Source organism: Hesperophylax consimilis, chromosome 17, assembly GCF_061612785.1.
Source record: "Hesperophylax consimilis isolate HC1 chromosome 17, BYU_Hcon_1.0, whole genome shotgun sequence".
Lineage (NCBI taxonomy): Eukaryota > Metazoa > Arthropoda > Insecta > Trichoptera > Limnephilidae > Hesperophylax > Hesperophylax consimilis.
This window is the reverse complement of record NC_142852.1, coordinates 25,237,208-25,265,192: the sequence shown is the minus strand read 5'-3', so window position 1 is coordinate 25,265,192 and position 27,985 is coordinate 25,237,208. Positions and strand designations below refer to the sequence as shown.

The 27,985-nt window shown below is 35.6% G+C and overlaps 1 protein-coding gene across 1 annotated transcript; it reads left to right on the top strand.

The window, feature by feature from the left end:
* The first annotated feature begins 2,726 nt into the window (after window positions 1-2,726).
* LOC149416331 (uncharacterized) lies at window positions 2,727-7,944 on the top strand. Its single transcript, XM_089642127.1, has 4 exons — window positions 2,727-2,819; window positions 4,576-4,691; window positions 5,568-5,717; window positions 5,871-7,944. The coding sequence occupies exons 2-4, from the start codon at window positions 4,625-4,627 to the stop codon at window positions 6,020-6,022; spliced, it is 369 nt and encodes a 122-aa protein (XP_089498253.1). The 5' UTR covers window positions 2,727-2,819; window positions 4,576-4,624; the 3' UTR covers window positions 6,023-7,944.
* Window positions 7,945-27,985: the final 20,041 nt, after the last annotated feature.

Sequence of the window (27,985 nt, the reverse complement as noted above, 5' to 3'; positions counted from 1 at the left end):
TTATTGGACCAATATTCTTTGATACAATTTTTTCCAACCAGACTCAAAAGAATTATGGTAGATGAGAAACGTACATTTCTTCCTTCGTAGTGTCGACCCATTTTTCAATTTTTGACGACGCTGATACATTATGGGATGCGGATTTTGCGTAAATGTTTGTTTCGGAAACAATGGTGTTTATAATTTCTTTTATAAAAAACAGTTGGAAAAGTTGCAGTTCAAGATAATCATCGTCCAAATAAACGTGTGTTTTTATTCTGGACTGGAAATCATTGAAGTTGTGCAGTGTTGGGGTGAAGTTTGTATCATCCCATATTCTAGCTTCCTCCCGTCTCCGATTAGCACTAGGTTGCGATTCTACTATAACCACAGACATAGGAATTAATAGACGAGAAGATAATGGCGAGGGGTAAAATCAACTGTTGAAGAACGAAGGGAGTAAGGCTGACTGTGATTCGTCAATAAATCAATCTGACAGTAAATAGGCATCTCGCATTATAATATGTATCACCATTTAGTTCTTAAAAGTAAAATCTGCTTTTGAATGAATAGACATTTCTACATGGGAGCGCAAATTACTCGCCACGTTATGAACTAATTTGCGAAGTCCAAATTCGGCAAGTAAGGCAGCTTCTATTTTCAGAGTCGTAGTTAGTTTCAGAGTATTTAGTTAAGACACTTTTACAAATGTCTCATAATTTACTTACCCCAGTAAACAACGATGAGCACACTTGAGAATCGCTACACTGTGATGTGATAGTATATGTTTCTAAAACTGATCCATATAATACGGTGTGAATAAGCTTAAAATAAAGTAAAATAATGCTTACTTATGGAATGTATTACGACAGTTGGGTTTATTCTCTTTTTCACATCTATTTTTACAAGTTTTCATATCACAAGTCAACATTTTGCCGTGTTATTTCGTAAAATGAACCGATGATGCCTCGACCATAGTTCGCACAAGAATGATGACGTCACGTTTTCAAATTTCACTTGAGGCCATATGCGAGCCCAGCCGGCTTAATGGAACCGGTATGGGGAGTGGGGATAATACGCTTTTAATCACTTAGGGCAGGTCTACTAATATTCATATGTCTATGACTATAACCGTTTCCTCATCATCAGTAGAAAAATCATCGGAGAATATTGATAGATCGTCAGTGGTTTCAATACTTTCGTCTTCATCATCATTATTTTTCATCAAAATATCGGCGATTTCATAATCTCCTAAATCCATGAGGTTTTTGATGTTTTAATAGTACACTTTGAATCACTAAAATCACCAAAAATATTGTAATTTCCGGCTAACAAACACAAAACACAAATAATAATTTTAAAAACGTATAAACATATGAATCACAATACTCAATATATCACAAAACCACGAAAAGGGTATTTTAATACGGTTTTATATACGGTTAGATCACAAGAAAAGTTTAAAAACTAAGGAATTTACAGTTTGACATAATACTACACATTGTACTGAACATCTATGCAAGTCTGTCAATCTGTCAATCGACTGTAAAATGCCGGTTTCCTCTCTGCGGTACCTTAGGGAAGGATTTGCAATTGATACACAACTTTGCGAATGTCGTCGGACAAATGACTGATTAAGCCAGTTGTTTGCATATTTATTGAGTTAAAATTCAACAGTTTCTACACGTGTTAATATTCAGCAAGTATTTTTTATCCCGAAATAGGATGCATGAGAGCAGGAATCAAGAAAAAATAACCAAAATTTAATTACTTCGGTTAAATCCTATTTGACACATGATACGTGTCCGGTGATAAGCATCATAAAAGATTCGGCGCGGCGTCGTAAAATTTCAATGCCATTGTTTACGATTTGTTCTTTGTAGTAATTTGCAAGTACCTAAGCAGGTCGAGCTGTTTACTATTAATTAGTTAGTCTGCATTCTTCTCTTGACGCCAAATATCTAACAACACAACATTTCTTGATTTCAAAAACAGTCAGAATACACAAATGAAACTTTAAACAGCTTTATTGCAAAAATACAATACATGCACATCTGACATGGTTTTTCGGGACTGTCGATTTGTTAGGTTTGTTATTGAATATACTCACATTTAAACAAAAGGTTTTAAAAACAATGGCAATGGACGAAAAAGTTATGGGACAGTAAGGACAGTAAGGACAGGATTGGTCTCGTCGAAAGAGAATCACAAAGAAATGGCTCTCTGCAAGTGTCGATACCTGCAAATAAATACACAAACAAAATATTTACATAACAACGTCAAAAACAAATAAACAATTTACTTGCAAATATCACGAACATGTTCACATTAAAACTCCAAATTATTTAGTTGCTTTTCTGCTGAAACTCGGAACACAAATGAAAATATAATTAAAATTTATAATAACCCTTATCAAATCAATAATTAACCAGGTAAAATAATGGAACTGTTTTGTTGAGACTTTGAGGCAGAACTAACTTTCACTCTCGTGGAATGACTCGCAAATTGTGCTGCATATGAAATGTTCTTAAAAATCATTATTCTTAGTTACGATCGTTCTTAATAATAACCGTTCTTATTAATTACCGTGATTAATTATCATATGATGATTTTGTATGTTAACAATATATTATGTATGTGTTCAAAAGTCAAATGATGAAAATGTTTTTTTTTTTAGTTATCTGGTCGCCATGATAATTATAATAATTGTCTATGACTTCATTCTTGTCTATGCATAACCTATAATTATTTTTGACAAGTGCTAACAAGTGCTTTCTTCTCCGAGAGCCGTTTCTTCCTGTTAAACATACTATCCCACTCCTGTGATGGTTATTGGTAAAGTAAGTACTTATTCTTATATTCATCGCTATTCATTTGGTAGCTGCCGTTATTCCAGTTTAGTTAGGGAATCATTGGGCGTTTTGTCACAGTAGAATGTTTAAACTGTCAATTTGACGTCTACCTATTATTAGATTAGCATTTCGAAGGCATTTATTACAATGATCACAAAAAAAACATATTGTTAACAGATATTTTGTTAAAAGCGGAATGGCGGTAAACATTGTAAACATATATATAGTTTTCCCACTATAAACAACGTTTCTCTTAACCGTTGTCATATCTTCAAGGTTTACAAATGTGTTTTGGCTACGTCTTCGTTATTTTAACAGGATATTCCAAGCGAAACCACATTTATTTATTTATTTATATTTTTTTTTTCTAGATAAAAGAAAATTACATTTTCACTTATTTAACTAGAAAAAACTATTACATTTTTTTTTACATTATTTTTGGCTTTCACCCTTCAAGGGTGTTCTTGGCCATCATTTAAAATTATTGAGAAATAAAAGGTGAAATTAAATATTAATTTTATTTAAATAGGCAAATTTAAAAATTATAATGTCAATTGGAGTCGAGTTCAGACTTAGAAGAGATGAGATGTTGAATGGAGGGGAGGCAATTTTAGATAAGGCTTGATACAAGAGAGGATATTTGTTTAGAGAGGGACAACCAAAAAATATGTGATCTAAAGTTCCCACTTCTAGACCACAAAATGTACAATCTGGGGAGTCAAGGACGTGAATTTTAAAAAGGTGGGAAGGAACGGAACAATGTCCGATCCTCATTCGAATGAGTGAAGAAATTTCTTTTTTGGAAAAATGAGGGAATTGCTGAAACCACGGTTTTGATGGAATAGTCCTTTGTATTGAGGCATAGCAGGCTCCCTTGGATTGGCTAGCAATGTGCCAATACTCTGCCCAAACATTGCGGGATCTATCTTTGATGATGGAAAAAATGTCAGATAACACATTAATATATTACACAACGATTTTATTCACGATCATTGTTTTGTTGATTGATCATAAAACTGAACAACTTTTTAAAAAATTAAACTACACTTTTTTTCATTTTTAATTTCGTCTGGGAGGCAATTATGTATGTTGCTCCCCTCGTAACCAATGGATTGCTTGCCGTAATGAGTATGTATGGTGTTTAAATGTATTTTATCTTGTTGCCGTGTGTGTGTTTACTTGGTACGTTTTAATGATTTCTGTATTTGGATGTATGAGTTTATTATTTATTTTTCATATAATGAGACATGTATTATATTCATAAAAAGTTTCTTAATTTTAATAGTTTTGTTTTCATACATAATTTTTCTGTTGATGTTCTAGGTTTGAAGTGAAATAGCTTTTTGATTACTTTGTTTTGTTTTACGTGTAGTTCATTTATATATGTTTCATATGCATTTAACCAGATTTCAATCAAGTAGTTTAAATGTGAATGTACGAGGCTATAATATAGACCTTTTTTTAAATTTTATCTAGTAACAGATATGATATCCGGCTAAATACGCTAATTAAAGGGGTGATTTTATCTTTAATATCTTGAATATGCTATTTAAAAGTTACGTGTTCATCAATGCACAGCCCAAGATAATTTTCCCGTATTAGAATTTACAGGTTGTTATATTCAATTTTTAAGGGTACGTAAGGAGGAATGATTTAACGATTTGAGCTAAAAATCATGTATCCTGTTTCAATTTAACTTTTAAATTTTATCATTTTATTTTATTTTAACAATGTTCTGTTTCAGATATATTGTTTGGGGTTAAACCAATAACCAATCTCTACCAAAGCAGACCATGGATCTACTGAAGCCAGATACTATATCCATCAAGACGGAACCAGGGCTCCAGGAAGAAGATGGAGGTTAAATTGCATTTTCAGATTTAGATTTCGACCACCCAGCTCTAACGAAGGAATGCTCGCAATATGCGGAGAGTACTCAGACAGTTTGTTGCATTGCATACGTGTTAAATATAGAACTTAAAATTCGGATGTCCGGAATCAATTTCTCTTTTGAAATGTCGTACAAACAGGACACACACTTGTGCACACCATCCTTTCTTATAAAACATGAGGTGTATTGGGTATTTACCTTAATATGTGTCCTTGCCGGAAAATACCAAAATACAGCACTCATTAAACTTTATTATATTATTCATAGTAAGTTGTCGGTTCCTCGATTTTCACCTTATTTTATTTGAGAAATTATGTGAATTACACGTATTATACGTTAAAAATACATAAATATTGATTGTAAAAACAATATTTCTTTGACCGAAAACAACCAAACTCTCTACTACACGTGCTCTAGAGAAAGGTTTTTCCTTCTTGAAGAATCGGTCCCTGAAGCGGATATCTGAGGTCATTTTTTATCTGACATTGACCTTGTTGATCAATGGTATTTATTCGTAAAAGAATAGTTTATTGTTTTTCAATTAAAAAAATTCTCGTCAATATCAATTTGACGAAGATACAGGGCTGGCTCTATGCGGGCGCAATTAGTGCAGTTCGTCCCGGGCGTCCCTGGGTACTTAACCTATCACATCGCCCTTTATATTATTTTTGATAAATACCGCTCTGCAAAAAAACCCAAATCATCATTTTAATGTTGGTATACTGCCTCGGCGTGTACTATTTTAGACTGTGAGGGCAGCCAAAATTAATCTTGCGCCTGGCGCCGTTTGATTCAGGGCTGGCCATGAAAAGATTCATTATATTTATTGTCCTTTTTTATTCCAGGAAACATTAATGTGAAGACAGTCACCATAAACGCGGATCTTGGACCCCAACAAGATGAAGCGGCGCTTACTTATATGAAAATTGATATAGACCTGTTGGATGTAAAAGAGGAATGCTTAGAACGCTTTGGAAGAATTTCCAAGGAAGCAGGTAAAACCAATTTTTCGCTGTAAACTTGAACGATTCGGACTCTCCTATTTTTTTATCGTTTCTACGAACTTACTTCGCTTATTTACTCTAAGTTTAGAAAATAAGTTTAACTGAGTCTTTTTCATCCATGTTATTTTTCAAATTTGTCGACAGATCTTCAGACGCATTTTGTGGAAAAGGGATTCACTCCTCCCCATCACAACTACTCCTCCTCTCAAGTCAAATTTTGCAATAAACGTACGCACCTATGCAAGAGAAAAAACTTTTTCTTGTTCCAAGTGCAACTATTCAAATGCTCAAAATAGAAAGTTAAAGAGGCATATGCTGACCCACAGTGGAAAAAAACCTTTTTCATGTTCCGTGTGCAACTATGCGTGTTGTCGAAAGGATCATCTGAAGAGGCATATGCTGATTCACATTGGAGAAAAACCTTTTTCATGTTCGGAGTGCAACTATGCGTATTGTCGAAAGGATCATCTGAAGAGGCATATGCTGATTCACATTGGAGAAAAACGTTTTTCATGTTCGGAGTGCAACTATGCAAGTTATCAACCAGGTAACCTGAAGACACACTTGTTGACTCACAGTGGAGAAAAACCATTTTCATGTTCCGTGTGCGACTATGCATGTAATCGAAGGGTTCAACTGATTAGCCATATACTGACTCATAGTGGAGAAAAACCATTTTCTTGTTCCGTGTGCAACTATGCATGTTATCGAAAAAGCGATCTAAACGTACACATGCGGATTCACAGTAGAAAAAAACCTTTTTCATGTTCCGAGTGCAACTATACGTGTTGTCAAAAGGGTCAGCTGAAGAGGCACAAGCTGACTCACAGTAGAGAAAAACCTTTTTCATGTTCGGAGTGCAACTATGCATGTTATCAAAAAAGCGAACTAAACGGACACATGCGGATTCACCGTGGAGAAAAACCATTTTCATGTACCTTGTGCAACTATGCATGTTATCGAAAAAGCGAACTAAACGTACACATGCGGATTCACAGCAGAGAAAAACCCTTTTAATGTTCCGAGTGCAACTATACGTGTTGTCAAAAGGGTCAGCTGAAGAGGCACAAGCTGACTCACAGTGGAGAAAAACCTTTTTCATGTTCAGAGTGCGACTATGCATGTAATCGAAGGGTTCAACTGATTAGCCATATGCTGACTCATAGTGGAGAAAAACCATTTTCTTGTTCCGTGTGCAACTATGCATGTTATAGAAAAGGTCAGCTGACGAGACACGTGCTGATTCACAGTGGAGAAAAACCTTTTTCATGTTCCGTATGCAACTATGCATGTTATCAAAAGGGCCATCTGAAGAGCCATATGCTCTCTCACATCGTAGGAAAACCTCTTTAATATTCCGTGTGCAACTAAACATGTTATCTGAAGTGCAACATGCTAACTCACGGTGGAGAAAAACCTTTTTCATGTCCCGTGTGAAACATTTCATTTTATCAAAACGCCCATCTAAAGGCCCTCATTCTGTCTCACAGTGGCGAAAAACCTGTTTTATGCAAGTGCACATATTAATGTTATTATAAAAGCAATATGAAGCGCACGTTAAGTCACTACGGAGTCAACATTTTCTTTTTCCTTGTTCATCTATGGATATTCTCAAAACGCACATCTAAAAAGCCACATGCTGTTTCACAGTGGCAACAAACTTTTTTCATTTTCCAAGTGCACATATTCAGATTCTAGGAAAGGCCACACATATAGGACATTTGTTGGAACACATGCTGACTCAGAGCGGATAAAACCCCCCTTTTCTTGTTCCTAGTGCAACTATGCAAGTTATCAACAGTGTTCCTTGAAGAGAAAATACTTAATGACAGCTGAGAAAAAACTTTTTCGTTTTCTGGCTGAAGAGAGATTTGAAAAAACGTGTGCGCACTCACAGTTTTTTTTTCGTATTTAATTATGCGTTTTCTCGAAAAGAATCTTTGACTGGACACTTTTCTTGTTCCTTGCGTTAACATTCACCTTCACGAAAACTATTTACAAAATAAATTCTAGTATTAGATATGATATGTTTCACCAGAGAGTTTCCAGTATATAAAATTAGTATAATTTTAAAATGGTCAAAATGTTTATAACCTTTTGATTTCCTTGAATTTCTTCTGAATCGCATTGCAAAATATTTGATTTTTTTTTAAACTTAAATGTACTTGTAAGTTAAATGTAAATGTATGTGTAAAAAAGATAATTATGTCATGCTTCTAACACGAATATCAAAATATATGTGAATATGTTTACAGTAATATATTTAATTATTTTTTCAAATAATATTTTTACACTTCTACATTCACTTTCTAAACTGTAGAACTGTAGAAGCAGCTACTAGTGCATTCTAGAACATTTTCTTTTTTGTTTACTATGCGGAGATCGCACCTTGTACCTACTAGAATTATTTGGTAAACACAACCGCTAGGTACTTCAACCGCTCGAGAACGTACTACCTGGGTAGAAAGAAAAAATTCCAGTGATTTGACTGATGACAATTTTCCTCTGATATTTTAAAATGTAAGTATTTTTCTCCTTACATAACTGAACCGACAAATCATAACTTAAGATTTTTTTTAAATCTTTACTAATTGAAAATTGCTGTCGAAATGGCTTCACCCAATCATACATTTCGTTACGTGCTTAAATCAGATATAATTCCGTTAAAACGTAATCAACAAATTCGTACATTTTTGTACTTTGACAATAGTTATTAAGATTATTCTGGTAAAATACATTGCTTGTAGAGAAAATTAGGACGAACTGCGGCACGAGAATCAATTAAGTATTGATCCTGTGTAATGTAGTAAAGCAGGGAACAGAAAACAGTAAAGAGGGGTTTGTAAGGGCTGCAATGCCAATATATTCTATGATTTTATTGGAAAAAACTAAAACGCTTTCATTTAAAAACAAAGTTGAAATATTCTTGTTTTTGTAATTATTTGAAGTAAATACAGATAACTACTTATTCGCTACAATTTTTCATTTATATCTAACATTACGTTGTTTACCGTAGTTAACATTTGAACTCTCACTTTACTGAAAATTAAAAAACATAATTTTTTGATATAACTCTTTTAGACCCAGAAACCTAATAACGCGGTTTAACTATTAAATTTTAAATTTTGATATTCTTGCCTAGTTAAGGGTTAACGACTAATAGGATAGTAATGTGTTTGCCCTTAGTTTTTAAAGTGATTTTAATCCTTATGTATAAAGAAACTGAAATAAAGGTAAGTGTCCAAATCGCTTGCACTAAATTTTATTTTAGAAACAATGATTTTTTTAATTTTGTGTACATATTTTACTGTGATTTGTTAGTAAGGTTCCGGATTTCCCACAGTCAACAGGTTGAAGATCTGCTGCCCCTATAATGTTTATAATGCCCAATTGTTCGAGCTTTCTTATGTATTCCATAATAGCCAAGTTATATATATATTTTTTTTATAGTGAATACCTCACAAGAGTCCCAACTGCTCCCGTCTGGAGCCAGTGAGACTATGGCATCCCCAATTGGGGGATGTTGTGAGGCTGAAGGTAAGTGGGGAAGGGAAAGAGGAAGGTGGGGAAGTACCTGGCTATTCAGATCTAGTCACTAAACACGGCTTAAGCCATTTGGAGCAACGTTTCAATTCTGAATGGTGGTCTTACACCAGGGCGATACTGGTAGTATCTTCCACTCTGGAACGTGCCGCAAATATACTATATATTATTTTAATTAATTAATTGTGAAATAACACAAATTAATCAAATAAAATTTATTTGCGCTCGCCGGGTTCGAACCCGCGACCTTCGGAATGGCAGTCCAATGCGTTACCACTGGACTATGCCGGCCGTCAATATACATGGTGTTAAAGGTGGATCATCTTAGTCTAACAACTTCTTACTGGATCAACATACTATGGGAAGAGGTCAATATATATTTTTAGTTATACTAGTTTAAAAAATTACTTTGACCCAACACAAGAGGCCCTGAGGAAAATAATTTCCCTCAAACTTTACCGCCTATGTTATCTTTGGGGTGCTGTGTGGAGGGTTTTTATAAGGCGAGGAAGAAAATTTGTATGAGCGGAGGCTAGGAATCTAGGGATTAGTGTGATCAGGAGTGACGGTCGAATGAGTATTAATAGATGTTATATAAACAAAATATTCTTTTCTTTTATGTCTTATTTTAGCAATGAATATATACAATAAATGTCCAATTTTCTTCGCTGTTATATTTCCGTGGATTTGATGAAAAATATGATGCTGAACAAACCCCACTGTTTCAATATGATTGCTTTCTCTCACTATCCCACGAATCGTGGTAAAGACCCTGGTTGTGCGGAAATCTTTCGTACGCAATTGTGCGGGGGGTTGCGGTAATGCGGATGCGATATAGACTAAGACAAATAAAAACGAATTGAATTGCCTTAGTGTTTTGCAAGAGGAAAATGAGTAGGAAAGGCCAAAAGACTTACCCTGGTCTCGTTCTCCTTAAGCCGCTGGTTCTGCTCTCTTATCAGTTTGCATACAATTAACATTAACACTTAACACAAAACAAAACAAGACAGTGAAATTCACTGCGGCGGGTAAAAACGTTTCACTGGACGATGTGTGCTCCAAAATAGTCACGGCCGAGTTCAACATATGCGGGTTTCAATATGACACGAAATGTTCGCGGGTAAGATGCAACGATAACAACTGAACAATACTCCTTGTCTCTGGGCCCGGATCAAGGAAAGGGGACAAGGGGCAAAGGGGGGTGAAGGGTACACATTTAAGGCTATTCAATTTTAAACCTCACGCGCAACTATCCCCCCCGCCTTGAAAGGGTGCGAAATCACCCCTTTTAAACCGCATTGTCATGGCATTTATCATATAAACAAATTAACATAACCTACAGTTATCCTAAATTTCCTAACCTACATTGACTAAACCTAATGCTACTAGACTACTATTGAGTTGGCAAAGGGTATAGCCGTATTACTGGGCGAATATAAGATCCCAGCACTGTTCTGACACGAGCAACACGAATTACTCCATCTTTTGCGGGGAAAACTTCATCAATAATAGCTAACGGCCAATGTAATGGTGGGGCGTTTTCAGTTCCCACTATTACTACTAAGCCGACCTTTGCTGGATTAGTAGGAGTATTCCATTTTGGACGTACTTGCAAAGTATGCAAGTAATCTAATCTCCATCGCTTCCAGAATGATTGAATTAATTTATCGAGTAAATCATGACGCGATAGAAGGTTCAAATTATCCTTCTCGATTTCCATGGCGGGCAGGTGTTTTAAGGGAGTTGTCGTCAAGAAGTGAGCTGGCGTTAACGCAAGGGGCTCGGAGGGGTCTGAAGAGAGCGTTCTACACAATGGCCTCGTATTCAGAATGGTTTCTACTTGTGCAAGTACTGTAGTTGCCTCTTCAAACGATAGAATCTGATCTCCTATTACCCGAAAAAGATGAGTCTTCATACTTTTAATATTGGATTCCCAATTTCCTCCAAAGTGGGGTGCTATTGGCGCATTCAAATGCCAGCTTATTCTATTATTGGCCAAAATACTTGCGAATTCTTCACCAAAATGTGAAGATGACGAAAATGCGTGCAATTCATTCAATTTTCTCTTGGCTCCTACAAAGTTAGTTCCGTTGTCTGAGTATAAATTTGACACAGGACCACGCCTAGAAAGAAATCGTTTGAATGCGTTCAGAAAACATTCGGTGCTCAAACTTGACGCCAATTCAAGGTGTATAGCTCTTGTTGTCAAACACACGAATAAGCAAATATACGCCTTTTGAGAACGAATTCCACGTCCACGTGATACGGTTACCCTTAAAGGCCCGGCAAAGTCTATACCCACATGCGTAAATGGTTTTATAGACTGAATGACACGACAATCTCTATGATCCGCCATTAAAGGTGCAATTGTTTTAGGGCGTAGCCGAAAACACGAATTGCATTTATGTACTCGATTTCGAATTAAACTACGGGCTGACAGTATCCAATATTTTTGCCTCAAAATAGACATTAATAATGCGGGACCCGAGTGACAATGAATTTTATGATAATGATCAACCAACAAATTTAAAACGTGATCCTTTCGCGGGAGAACTATTGGGTGCTTTTGATCATAATTTAAATCCGAATTAACTAAACGACCTCCCAACCTTATGATTCCGTCATTCAAGAACGGTCTCAAACGTTGAAATACGGGTTTACACGTCTTTCCTTGTTGTAGATTTATCAATTCCCCGGGAAAGTACGCTCGTTGTATTTCGCGCAATATTTTAAGCTCAACGAACTCTAAATCTGACCCACGTATATATTTTCGATATGGCAACACCTTAAGAAAACGAAATACGTAAACCAAACATCGTAATAATTTATTCCACGAGGAAAAGCGCTTTGACAGGGTAAGAATATCATATTCTTCTAAACCAGAAGTCATTACTAACGAAATAGACTTCTGTTCGGGTAGTTCTGTCACCATAGTAACATCAAATGTGGTAATGGGCCACCGATCAGGCCTAAATTTCATCCACGGTGGGCCATGAAACCATAGCGGGTGATCTAAAATTTGATTGGGGGTAAGCCCTCGTGACAGACAATCAGCGGGATTATCTGTGCCTGCTATATGATTAAAACAGGTAGCCGATAATTCAGATTGAATTTTAGCAACTCTATTAGCCACGAATGTCCCCCAACGGTGCGGAGAAGACTGAATCCAACAAAGTGCTACAGTGGAATCAGTAAATGCGTATATATTTTCAATTTTCAAGCGTTTTTCTAAGGTTTCTACTACGTTATGCATTAATTTTGCAAGTATTAATGCAGCGCAAAGTTCTAATCGTGCGAGAGAAACAATTTTCACAGGAGAAACCTTCGATTTTGCACAAGCAACATGTACTGAAATTGCTTCATGATTTTGGACATGGAAATACACTATACCTCCATATGCCTTTTCGCTGGCATCTGCGAAACCAACAATGGTTACGATGCTACTGGACGTGATGCCAGTATGACGCGGAATTTGTATTCTATTCAGTGAGGAAAGTTCCTCACAGAATTGCGTCCATATCCTTACAATATCGTCGGGAGGCTCATCATCCCAATCGCATTTGTGTAGCCATAATTGTTTAATTAAAAGCTTGGCATATAAAACGACAGGCGCGATGAAGCCCATAATATCCCATATTTTTGCGACACAAGACAATATATTTCGTTTTGTACAACCTGTTTTAGGTGTAGAAGTGACGAACGAGAATAAATCGGAATTTGGTGACCAGTATAAGCCCAATATTTTATGCATGCTTACTTCATCAAATTCCTTTATCGCTGATAAGCGATGCGAATCTGGAATAGATTCCAGAACATTTTGCGAATTGCTGGTCCACTTGACAAGGTCAAATTGGCCAGTCTTCAATAATGCGATTAACTGAGAGGACGTTTCCTTTGCACCCTCTTCAGTTTCCATACTATATACAAAATCATCCATATATAAAAATTCTTCAATAATTTTCTTAGCCTCAGGAAAAGCTTCTCCTTCATCGGAGGCCAATTGCCTGATAGTGCGTAAAGCTTGAAATGGGCTGGATGTAAGACCAAAACAAACGCGGTTAAACTCATAAGTTTTAATATCTTCGCTGGGCGAGAAGCGATACAAGATTCGTTGATATCTCCGATCACTATCTTTCACTCCTATACACAAAAACATTTTGCGTATATCAGCTGAAAGAGCTATTGGGAATACACGAAAATTCATAATTATATTAAATAAATTTCCCTGTAAATTTTCCCCACTATATAAAATATTATTCAATGACACGGAAGTGCTTGTTTTTGCGCTAGCGTCCAGGACTATTCTCAAACTGGTCGTGATTTTATCCTCTCGTACAACTCCATGGTGCGGAATTATGTATGAAGGCATCTCATTTCCTTCATTTGAAGTGCTGAGAGTCAAATAATCCTTCTCTAAATATTCATTGATAATATTATTATAAGCTTCTCTTAATTTTGGAGAGGCTTCCAATTTACGTTCAAGGCATAAAAAACGTTTCTTTGCCATTGCAAATGAATCCCCAAGGGTTGAAACATCCCCTTTAAATGGCAAAGTTACTATATATCTTCCATTTTCAGGATCTCTTGTGGTTGTTCTTTGATATATTTCCTCACATTCACGATCTTCAGGACTTTTAATAGACGGTACGTTTACCTCTTCTAATTCCCAAAATCTTTTGAGACAAATATCATCTGGTTCTTCTAGCATGGCACAACAAGATACGCTAACATTATCCTCAACCCGAGTTGGTGCTGATCCCAAAATAACGTATCCTAGAACTGTTTCTAAAGCATGCAGATTATACCTCTGAAAAGGGTCTTGAACCCTTTTTGACAACAGGAGATGCGGGAAGAGCTGGGCTCCTAGCAACATGTCAATTTCTCCTGGTTCTCCATATGACTCATCCGCCAACGGTAAGTCATTCAAATATGACAATGAAGGTACATCAACTTTGGCGGTAGGTAAGCGCTCTGTAACTTTATTCACAATCAATGAAGTAATGTTATAATTTATTGATCGATTGAAACGAGAGTAAATTTCGGTCTGTATGGAGCCTGTAATGGGCTTAGACGATCCTCCAATACCCTTAACGGTGGAACAAGACGGGCGTTGATATTCAAAAAATCCTAATTTTCTACAACAATCCCGAGTAATAAAATTGCTCTGAGATGCGCTGTCCAATAAACACCTAACGAGATGTTCATTTCCCTGTGCGTCTATTATTCCCACTCGTGCGGTAGCCAGCAATACAGTACAATGAGTCTTTAGACTATGAGATCGAACAGTTGAAAAAGTACACAAAGCTACATCAGAATTGGAGCAGCCCGGTTTTGGATCATTCGATTGATCAGCTTTCTGGTTTTCAATTCTTTGGGCATTTTGAGAGTCTGACTGCCCCTTGTGTGATGCACCCTGTTCTTCAAAATGTAACATTGTATGATGAAACTTGTCATTACACTTATGACAATTTTGATTTGAATTGCAAGCCCTAGCCTTATGTCTATCACTAAGGCATCTAAAACAGAATCCCTTTCTTTTGATAAAATTGAACCGTTCCCTTACAGTCAATTTTTTAAATTCTGAACATTTAAACAAATTTCCATGCGATAAATTATTGCAAAGTAAACATTTAATAGGCTGACGATTTTCCTCACTACCAGCGCTCATATAGGCATGCGTCGATTTTTGTGACCGTTTTGACGTTTCACTTTTATTTTCCACCGATTTTCTTGAAGAACCGGTTCTTTGCAAGATCTTAACTTGTTCCCGAACAAATTTCACCAAGTCTTCAAACGAGGGGAATTCATTTTCCCTATTGTATGTTTCGAATCCTTTCACCGAGTCCATATCAAGTTTTTTCAATGCAATGTGTAAGAAAATAAAGTCACACAAATTATCTAAATTTACATTTTTAACGACTGCCACAGCTGACGCAAAATGATCAATGAAGGATTCCAGATTATTAATATTTGCAACAGCAAAGGATTTAAAATCCAAAATTTGATCGATGTATGCAGAAGATATTACTCTTTTGTCGTTATATTTATCGATCAACGAGTTAAAAATAATTTCGTAATTTTCCGGCGATAAAATGATCCCGGCGAACGTTGATTTAACACGGTTACTAATTTTTCCCAACAAATAATATAACTTTTCTGAATTCGAAAGTGTATCGTTATTGTGTACGGTGTTAATAAAACTTGAATAAAATATGGGCCAATTTTTTATTTCCCCATCGAAATATGCCAATTCAATCGGTGGGAGTTTTACACTACATTTTTTCTGTTTACTAACCACCCGCGAAGTGTTTTCCCGATTTAATGATATTTTTCTTTTGATATGTCCGTACATATCGTCGAACTTGAACCATCTTTCAAAATCAGGTTCAAAGTTTGAATCGATTTCCAAATTTAATATATTTATTTGTTGAGATATGTCCTCATACTTACTTCTAGTCAAGTCTAGAGTTTCAACTAACGAAAGAAACTCCTCTAGAATACTCAAGTCGGAAATTTTATTTGATAGTTCAAATAACTTAGTAAGACGTGCATCTAACGCATCTCGCTGAGCCGTCAGTAATCTCAACTTTTTTTCTTTAGTGGCCATTATGTATTTAGCAATAAATAATTAACCCAAATAATTAATTATAATTTAAATAACGCTATAATTTAATTAACGCTAGCGTAATTGATCAAAGTAAACAATTCTTCTAAGTGTTTCCAAATTAAACTCAATAACAACTGAATTATTATTTTTGTTTACTAACTATTATTAGCGGTCGTTAATACATACCTACGTACTTAACGCTAGCGAAGTATGTACTCGTATTATTAGAATTCAGTATTGAATACAAGTACCTACTTACACAATACGATTCCTTGCGTTAAACCAGGTACCTACATACACGATTAAATTATTGTCAACCTATAATTTGCCACGAGGAATTAAATGTAATTCGTTTTTAATATAACTATTTGACGGACTAAATTTTAACCCATTTATAATGCAAATGCCATGATTTTGGTACAAATAATGATTATAGATTGCAATTGCGAACGAAAGTAATGCAATATAACCCGGTTCGAAATTGGACCAATTTGATGGTTGTGCGGAAATCTTTCGTACGCAATTGTGCGGGGGGTTGCGGTAATGCGGATGCGATATAGACTAAGACAAATAAAAACGAATTGAATTGCCTTAGTGTTTTGCAAGAGGAAAATGAGTAGGAAAGGCCAAAAGACTTACCCTGGTCTCGTTCTCCTTAAGCCGCTGGTTCTGCTCTCTTATCAGTTTGCATACAATTAACATTAACACTTAACACAAAACAAAACAAGACAGTGAAATTCACTGCGGCGGGTAAAAACGTTTCACTGGACGATGTGTGCTCCAAAATAGTCACGGCCGAGTTCAACATATGCGGGTTTCAATATGACACGAAATGTTCGCGGGTAAGATGCAACGATAACAACTGAACAATACTCCTTGTCTCTGGGCCCGGATCAAGGAAAGGGGACAAGGGGCAAAGGGGGGTGAAGGGTACACATTTAAGGCTATTCAATTTTAAACCTCACGCGCAACTAGACCCGTTCTCGTGTGGTCAATCTTACCCGTGGGTGCTCGTTTGGCGTGTTTCCTGACTGCAACGGTAGAAAAAGGACCAATGATGCTAGTTCCTCGGGGCAACTTCAATTGCAATAACGGTAGAATAAAAACAGCTATCCCACCTGATACCTGTGCTCTTAAAATTTCAAATCGCTAGTTTTGTGGAATCTATTAAAACGACCGCTCATTTCTGCAGAGGATTTTTATAAAAACGACAAAGTCAGTGGAACAGAGCCACGAATAGTAGTACTTCATAGTAGTAGCCATACATAGCCATAGAAATTTCAGTAATACTTCACCTGGTGCGGGTGTAGAATCACTCTACGTCGTTCTTCTATGTTGTCTCATTCGCCGACAGCAAAATCATTTGTCACACGAGAAGTGCCCAATAGTTGCAGTCGTGACAAGAAAAAGGTTTTTCTTCACTGTGGGTACGCATGTGAATTTTAAGACTGCCCTATGTAGAACATGAATATATGCAGTCGGGACACGAAAATGGTTTTTCTCCACTCTGGGTAAACATATGAGTTATAAGTTGGCTCTTTGTGGAACATGCAAATTTGTAGTCGGCACACGAAAAGAAAACAGCTGCAACTTTTACAGATATCGTAGCAGGCGCTAATGAGTCACGCTAGCATTATAGAAAGAGAAGTTAGTTATATAAACGCTGCCTTTAGAATTGTACGTCTTCAAAGATGCACCGCAACTATAAAATACGAAATCACTACAATAGATGCACCGCGTGCTAAAAACTATAAAATACGATAACACTATAACAGATGCACCGCGTGCTAAATACTATAAAATACGAAATCACTATAACAGATGCACCGCGTGCTAAATACTATAAAATACGATAACACTATAACAGATGCACCGCGTGCTAAATACTATAAAATACGATAACACTATAACAGATGCACCGCGTGCTAAATACTACATGTTACCACTAGATTGAACATTAAAAACTATTTTTAAAATACCAAGCTTAACAACAGTTGGAAGACCTAAAACTGATTGACATTCTATATTTGTGACAAAAAATAATATTATTTGTGACTTCTCCATTAATTTGACACACAAGATCACATTGCCCAATAATCGGTATTTTATTACCTTCAAAACCAGACACATTTACATAACCCGTTTTTAAAATAGAATTTAATAAATTTAACTTTATAAAGTTTTATAATGACATGACATTTTATGTCAACCTCTGTATCCAAAAAAAGAAAAAAAACTAAAATCATTTCTTAAATTTTATTATTAATTAATAAATCTAAGAGCCATGCTTGACTTGAATTATTGTTACTATATATGTTTCTTATTGTGCCAACGTAATGAACTTCAGAGAAATAAGCACTCTCATCATTAGGTTTTGATGCTTGTAGAAATTACATGACCTGCATTTGACATTGACGGCTGGACATTTATATCTGTGTAGCTGACCACATCTTCCACAGGGTATATGGCCACTTGACGTTGAAGGTGATGATGACTACGACGGTGACCCGTGACGATTGAATTGACCACTTGACGATGAATTGACGAATTGACGAACATAATGACTTGATCCTCTTGGACTTGACACTTTTGGACTTGAAGAATGACTGTTGACATTTTGACTTTGATAAGGTGACCGTGGCTGTCTTGATGCACTTTTATGCTGACAAATCTCTCGCAATTTCGACTGTTTTTTTTGTAGCGATAGTGTTGAATCTTGCAGAAGACGTTGACGTATGTGACTTAAATTTGAGCTCATATTTGCAATGAAAATTTCTCTTACTAGAGATTTGCTGCATTTGCACTTTGGACTAATCCTTTGAGATCTAGTGATGGCATTATCATAGTGATATGACAGCCATGACAAAGTAATGGTATCCGGATTGAAGAATCTTTCTTAGAAAAAAATAATTCTTTTAATACAATCATTTCGCATAATTTAAAAATATACAATATTCGTGTTCCAACTGTGATGCAAGAATATATAATATTTATAAGTGTTCAAACTGTGAATGTATTTTCTGTTGATTGTAATCCTATTTTTACTATTTCTTTCTCATATTCTAACTTGTGCAGCAAGTCAAAGCCCCACGGGCGTGAAATGAACGCAATAATAAATTCAAATATTAATAATTGCAATCGGAATATGTGTAGAGTTTTTCTCCTGTATGGGTAAGTGTGTGATGTTTTAAATTTTCTATTAGAGAAAATGAATAGCTGCAATAGGAACATGTAAAAGGTTTTTCTCTGCTGTGGGTGAGCATGTGACTCTTCAAATATCGCTTTCGAGAACATGAATAATTGCAGTGGGAACATGAAAAAGGTTTTTGCCACTGTGAGTCAGCAAGTGTGTCATCAAATCTACCTTTCGATAACACGAATAATTACATTGGGAACATGAAAAAGGTTTTTTTCCACTGTGGGTGACAATGTGTTTCGTCAAATATCTCTTTTGAGAACATATAAAACTGCAGTGAGGACATGAAAAAGGTTTTTCTCCACTGTGAGTAAACATGTGTGTCGTCAAACTTTCCTTTCGAGAAAATGAATAATTGCAATGGGAACATGAAAAAGGTTTATGTCCACTGTGAGTCAGCATGTGTCTTTTCAAATATCTTTTTAGAGAACATGAATATTTGCATTGGGAACATGAAAAAGGTTTTTCTCCACTGTGGGTGACCATGTGTTTCGTCAAATATCCCTTCCGAGAACATGAAAAATTGCATTGGGAACATGAAAAAGGTTTTTCTCCACTGTAGGTGACCATGTGCATCGTCAAATCTGTCTTTCTACAACTTGAATAATTGCAATGAGAACATGAAAAAGGTTTATGTCCACTCTGAGTCAGCATGCGTCTTTTCAAATTTCTTTTTAGAGAACATGAATATGTGCAGTGGGAACATGAAAAAGATTTTTCTCCACTGTGAGAAAGTAAGTGACTCGTCAAACTTCTCTTTCGAGAACATGAATAATTGCAGTAGGAACATGAAATATTTTTTTCTCCAGTATGGATACGCAAGTGATGTTCTGACTTTGACTTGTAAAAGCAGGAGTAGTTACAATAGGTACAAGATATTGGTTTTTCCACATGATGCGTTTTGAGATCTGTCGATAAGTTTGAAAAAAATAATGAATCAAACTAAATAAGTGCAACTGGTTCATAGAACTATTAAAAGATTATGAAATAAAAGAGTATGAATTTTTTAATTTATAACGGATAACATTAAATTTACCTGTTTTCTGGGTACTTCTATGAAAGCGATCTAAGCATTCCTTTTTGACATCCGGAAGGTCAATGTCAATTTCCGTATAAGAAATTATCCCCCCGTCTTCTTCTAGGGATCCTGGTTCTGCGTTGATGGGTACAGTTTCCACAATAATGTTACCTGTAGAAACAGAAAAACAATATGCAAGTATTATATACGTTGATATGCTTAGACGAATGTGAGGTTCTAGTATCTGAATACTCGCAGGAAGGTTTACCACACTAAATGTAGAGCAAATGAAGATAAACGCTATGCAATGGTAGTAAAGGAGAAATTTCACCCAATACCGAAAGCATTTTTTTTTTTTTTTTTAAGATATGGGTAGTCCCACAAAGCTGTGACAATCAGCTTGTCTGTAGGTTCCACCATTTAATGTTATAACATAATACACATTAGCTTAAGTTTAAATATTAATACCAAATATAATGTTTAGGATAGATAAACGTTTTGTTTATTTATTAACCACTTTTTTGTCAGTTTAGGGCAAGGTTCCTCATTATTTTTCAAGTTAAAGTTTTTGTTAAATTTGTTATAAATCACAGGTATCAAATAGTCAAAAATAATAATGTCTCTACTAATGTCTTCAAAAGAAGACATAGCTATCTAGGACAGTTTACTGATTTTGTTCTCAACTCTATGCATAGTGGTAAACAGATTGATTCCATTTACACAGATTTTTCAAAGGCATTTGACAAAGTAAATCACGACATAGGTACTATTAAATAAGCTCTTGAAAATCGGTGTATGTGGAAATCTTCTCAGATGGTTCTCTTCTTATGCCAAATATGCGCAAAACTATTTAATAGGAAAAATAAAACTCACAATGCCTTACGAGATGTAGACATTTTCAAGTATAACCTTAAAACATATAAAATGCATTTTATTTTTTTGGTAAACACATGTTAAAGACAAGATTTTTTATGCATAGCACAAAGGGTTACAATTATTTTTATATGCAATAATTATCAGCCTGAAACACTCATCCACTTTGAAAAATCTCCTGATAACAATCGTCCCGTTGGCTTCATGTATCTTTTATCAGGAGATTTTTCAATGTGGATGAGTGTTTCAGGCTAATAATTATTGCTTTTAAATATAAAATGCAGCTTACTTAACTGATAACTTTATTTTGTGTAATATTAATCATCTTATTTTATTTTATTGTTTTTATTATAATCATGCGAAAACTGTATTACTACTAACTGTCTTTATTTGTTTTTATATCATTTTGTCATTCCTTATAATGTTTATTCTTTATATTTCTTTTTCATTTATAAATATATTGCATAGGTGGAAATATTGAATCAACGACTAGAATTAATGGAACATTATACATTAAATTAACACTAACCATACTTATAATAAAAAATACATGAGTCAAAATTATACAAAAAAATAAAATAGGAATACGCCTTAATAATTTAGAAGAATTAGAATTAGTAAAATCAAATAAAAATAAAAGTAATTCCCCAATTTAAATAAATAGTTAAAACAAACCACGAGTCCAATTTTAAAGTTGTTCCCTTTCTCCCTATCTAACCCCCACCCTTCCCTTACCCCTCTACCTACCTGTCTCTGACGCCCCCCACCCCTTCTCTAAACGCTTTCTTTTTTGTTTACCTCAAAAGATTTCTCTGTACTATATTTAGTTTATATATTTATTGTCCTGAAGAAGATTGGGAACAACCGAAACCGGTGGACATAAATAATAAAATAAAGTGGTTTAAAACAAAAAATCTTTTTCATTTTGTATATTGTCAAGCCACAAAAGTGTTTGCTTTCTTCGACAGTTAAATAAAAAATAAATAATAATATAATATAAAATAAATAATAATAGGTCATCTTTAATCCCTGAATGCATACTGTAATAATTAATTTAAGCCTTTGGTTTACGGAAAAAACATTATGAAATTCTGGAGGTAAAAAATCATAAATTACAGGATCAAACGTTTCAATGATGTAGAAGTTCTGCTCTTTGCTGATCACATCAAATTAAACAAATAAACATCCATTATTAAGGACTACCTTATTTTACAGTAAAATATCGACAAATTACCCAATTGGTGTATCGCTGACAACTTATCCCTCAACGTCGATAAATGTAAGACAATAAAATTTTGTCAAATCATGTTCTCATTATAATGTTACCACGCAATCGCTGCCTCCATCGCGGCAGTATTTACTATACTAGTTTTTGTACAGAATGTTTTATTGGTAGGCGAAGTCCTCGTTTACGTATTTTATTTAGTCATTGGGTGACGCCATGAACAAGTATGCGTCCTGTCCGCGAAACATTCTAAAACATTTGAAATAAACATTCAAATTTTTCTTGCTTTTGCAATACTACTTACTGGCTGTCGGAGTAGTCTCAGAATACTGCAAGCATTCCTTCTTTACATCCTGGTGGCCGAAATCTTTAACCGTATACGGCATTTCACTTCCATCCTCTTCCTGGGTCCCTGGTTCCACTTTGATGAAAGCGCTCTCTGGGTCAGGAAGATCCATTGTTTTCTGTGATAGTGTTCTGTTTTATAACGGACATTGAACCCAGTTCAATATAAATATGTACTGAAACAACGATTGAAAACATTTAAATTCGATTTGAGAGAACCTTTTATTTGGAACATAGAGTAATTCTGGCGGATATATTTATAAAGAATATTAAGGAATACATTTGACAGGATTCGTATGAGCAACCAACAAAAAACTTGTTGAAAGCGCTATAAGGTTGCAAATTCATATCAGCCGAGCTGTAAGGGGGTGACAGATTACATCATAACTCCATATTGCTCGCCATACAATCCCATACAGGCCTGTCACACATAAGTGTGGACGTAGCGAGGATATACGCCGTGATCTGCTAGCCAGGCTTTATTTTAAAATAATGCGACCCCCTCTCCTACCAACCGCATGAGAAGGGGCCTGAAAAAGTAACGAAGAGCCGTAATTACAAAGTGACAGCTCCCATACATGAAATGACATTCCGCGGCAGTCCCCCAATTGATTTGACATACTTTCCTAAGGAAGATTTTAGCGTAATGTATCAGCACAACATATAATACGTCCATGCCACGCCCAATGTATGCGCACATAATGTGTCTCAGACCTTATGAGCAGCTAAAAACGTGACGTAAGTGTAGAAATGTCAAAATAATGTCGACGTAGTTTTCGTGGGTCGAACCAGTTGTGAAAAATACAACAACCTCTTGGTGTCTTGGATTGACATTTGGTAAACTCAACAAAAACTATGCTATAATAATGGAATTAATATAATGGACGTAGGTAAGTATTTCGTTTCGTGTAATTATTCAATGAAGTGGAAATGTAAATAAAATATGTAAACCGTGTTTTTAAGGGCTTCTCAGGAAGTTGCATAGCAAAGCTCATAAAAATTCCTGGACATCTTGAGGTTTATAGAGTTAAATGAGTCATCATTGTATTACTCATCAGCGTATCAGTTGTTCCTGAAGTCATCTAATGAGTGAGAGATTTTTTTTTTACACTTCGGGAGAATCCGGAATTTCCAAGCGGTCCGGGAGGTTGGGCCGGACAGTTTCAGGTTCTGGATCCGAGTCCATGGGCATCAAGCATATTTTGGTGATGGGCCTCACGAAAGTTCCTTGAGAGGTTTTTAGAGTGACCACTCTAACTATACCATCAGCGCCAGGATGAGTAGCCAGGACAGGGGCGTACAACTCCCGTCTGAGTCTTGTAACCCTGATGGGAGGAGTTATTCCTAACCCAAATTCTTATAGACAAAGCTGTTGTGGCTGAAAGCACAGATCTCATTGGCTCAGAGCAAAAATTGTAGTTTGATCTCTCGCTCTCTACCATAGCGACTTATGAAACAGAAAGAGAAGCTAAGCATGGGTTATGCTGCGATAAAAAATAACGGTAATTTCCAAGACGCCATTTCGAAAGTTGAAGCATGAAGTCAGTTGAAGTTTTTAGCGTAAATATTTTGAATTTTCTTTCAACCATCTAAAAATAATGTTGCGTGCTAGAATTCTTCAAGGTGATAAATTAATGCTGTGTTGTGTTAAAGTGTGTTATCCGGTCTATCTCCACCAATTTAAAGAAGGACCCGAACCCGTTGTTAAATACATGTACTAACCTCTCTTTCTTTGATACAATGTTCCTGATTCCTGAATGTACTTCATTGGCTAAAAATTTAATTAATTTTCCTTTTCAGACCTATCCGTATTCCGACGCGATACTATACCACGTATTAGGATGCTAAAACTGCTAAACAAAGCCACGATTACATCAAACAAGGTAATTTAAACCTCTCCAGAATTGCATCAAGTAAGTACCTTATTCAGATTTTCAGCATTTTCCATAATGTTTGCTGACGACAAAGCTGTGGAAATTATATGAAACCCTTGCAGGAGAATTTGAATAACTTCTAGTGCTGTGGCAATAATAATTAACACTTAAATTTGTTACTCTTTAACTAATATTTATAAGATGTAAGTCACCGACAGTACGCTTCAACAGTGTGGAATCCTCATTTAAAGGAATATTCTGAAGGTATACACCTAATTTATATTGCAGTGAAACACGCTCAAGAAGTTTTGTTTTCGCTCCCTACAAATTCTGCAGAAACTGCATAAAACGCGATTTTTTCCCATACAAGAAAGTTCAACAGTGAATTAATCCATCACCATAAATGTCCCCCTTTTCTTAAAATATTTTTAATTAATTTTATCCATGAAATTTATTAAATATGTTTACAATACTAGAATAGTGTAATCATTGGTCTCAAATTTTGTCTTTTTCTAGGTAAGACGAAGGGCATTTTGAGCTGTGTTGGTCCGACGGCAGCCCTTTCTCCCAGGAAACAGAAGACGCACAAGAGGAGATTTTGGGGACCAGACGGCAACTGCGATATGTATAACATTTGTATATATATATATAACAGACTTTTCTGTAGGCCCTTTTAAGGTATACAATTCCGTAGTACATTATTTTGATATTCTCATAAGGTCTCGCCAGCGTTAGCAATGTAAGTGGCCAAAAATAATCTTTATATCGACTTTTCTCTGCTTTTTATCAATATGTGTCAATGTATGTGTTATTTATCTAAACCTTACGGAAAAAAATCTCTAAATGATGCTGAAAACCTTATCGAAATCAGTTGCATAGTTAAGAAGAACTAAGCGCACAAACAGACAGACGCTAATGTCACTTTATTTTATACTATTTATAGATAATGGATTCCACCACGAATTGTCAGTATCCAAAATAAAAATATTAAATACATGTTCTTAAATTCTATTTTATAATATCTTTTGTTGTTTTACAAGCTATATTTCTTTACAAGCTTTTATTGTGTACAAGATTTTTATTTCTTATATTATGGTTTATGTATTATGATTTAAATTATACCATGTAAAAGTCAAAAGGCGTTACTATTACTTGACATAATGAATATCTTTCAACACGTTGAATATGTATTTTGTTTATATAATTTATTCTTGTATTTTTGTGCAAGGTCAAATTAAATACTATTAAGTTGTTGCAGTAAGACAGAAATCCTGGGTTCGATTCCTAGTTGAGGCCGTTACTTTTTATTTTTCTGTGTCTTGTTCTGTTTCATGTTTTGTTTAGATATATGAGTATTATCTTCTACTTCAATAATAAATCAATGCTCAATACATCGGTTGTACTGACCCTGTTTTGTATTACTGTCCATTGTCTTTTTGAAAATAAAAAATATTTTGATGTGTAGGTGTGGGTTTTTTTTTTATTTTCCTTTTCCTGCATTCCAATATGTATGTATTTTTATTTTAAAAATATATAATTTTTTCGGGATAGTGAATGAACGCTGTTAGCTGGGTGTGATATGTCCCTAGGTATCTACGTGACTTGAATTCACAGCAAGACCAAAGCGAACACGTGCTCCCGCATCTGTCTCTGTAATTTTACACGCAGATGGAGGCGGCAGTTCGATTTATTAGACCTTAAGTATTTAGTGAATAGCCTGGCCGGAAATCGCAATAAAAATTTAGAAAGCCAACATAGAAATACACCCATTAGTCGGCAGATTTAGCTCTAGACCCTCATCAAGTAGTAATTCTGAAATGGGTGTATCGTTAAGCCAGCGACCCGGCAATAAAAAAACCTTCGCCCAAGGCTAGGCTTAATTGTAATTGTTTGATGGTCATATTTAAAAACGTAATTTTAAAATATTTAACACTAAGCATAAATCTAGATGTAAGAGTAATTGTCAACTTAGATTAGAAATTTAATTGCCACCAGATATTAATTAAGTGTATGCCTGCATAATGTTAAGATACTTAAATATATATTAAGATTTTTGAACCGTAAGTTAATCAGACTCAGCCAGACAGCGCAATCTAGCGGTGAGAATGGCGATGCCAGCGCCACGGACTCAAGACAACGCACCGAAGTGGTGTAAAGCGGAACCACTATAGTTCCAGCACCGCACCACAGGCGTGCCACAGTCGCCGAATCACGCGGGTGAATACAACTGATTCAGCTCTAACAGTCACGCTCTCGCCTCTCAGGAGTCACCATCTCGCGTCCGCCGAGAAACCTCTTGCCCTCCCCCTTGGAGCGGTCACCGAGGCTCTTCCCGTAACCCCGCGAACTTCCGCCCAGGAAGCCAGAGTGGTCGCCAGACTTCCGCCCAGGAAGCTGCCTTCTCAGAAATCGCTGCCTGCCGACTCCGCCCTTCGGAGCCTTGGCCCAGGCTGAACTGATTCCGCCCTTCGGAACCAGCCCAAATTGCCGCTTTTGTGTATCAGTGATAAGTGCGAACGTGGAGTACGCGGTTCCAGAATCATCGTAAAGGGAAGTGCCTGAACAATTTTTGCATATTTATCTCGTAACGTGACCCAACTTTTAAGACATTGAATGAACAATAATTTAGGATAAAGAAAAACGACAATTAATTTTAAGAATTACAATTTAAAACTATCATTAAGCTAAATTAAGACTAACCCTTCTTTATACATTTTTTTAAATAAATTTTAATCGTGTTCGAACTTAAGTAATTTTTTTTTGTACTCGTTATTCCTTATCTTTTACATGAATAATATTAATTATTAACTTCCCTTGAGTAGAGTTATAACAGGTGCAGTTATATTGTCTATGTTTGCAATTCTTTTTAAATGGCTATGAGTATTCTTTATGGTCCACCATATATTTACCTATCTGGACCAAACGACCGTTTTATCTGTGGTCGTTTGTAGTTTAGGGGGTGACAAAATGGGGCCATACAAAAAGCCCGAAGATATCGATCTAGAGAGTGGTTTATTTATGTGTCTATGTTTAACTCATATATTTTTTGACACATGCTTTCTTTAACGTCCATTGTTTCATCCAGTCACCCGCGCAGTTTAATGCTAAAAGTTTAATGCTGTTTAACGCATAATCCCATACTTGTGATAGTTATTAAGTATAGTTACGATAATTGATATTAGTTAGTGATAATTTTTATTTTCATTGGTATTCATTTTGGCAGCGACCACTGTTCTTATGTCATGCTCAAATGTCTAAAACTATCTAGTTTAACTTGTGCCAATCGGTACCCAAAACGGAACGGTAATTCCTATTTAAATATAAATATATCTGACCATTAACGACGACTTTTACAACCGTTTTCAAATGTTTTAACTTCAAGGTCAAGGTACACACGTAATTATATCCTTATTTCCAATAATGTGTTATGAATACACTATTTCATTGTTTTTACAGAATATTACAAGCCAAATCAATTTTCACAGCAGATACAAAGTAGGGTTCCGTCACAACTATGTTCTTTTTCAGGTATATTTGTTTGGCTGGAACAAATTACCAAACGCTGCGACAGCAGTGCC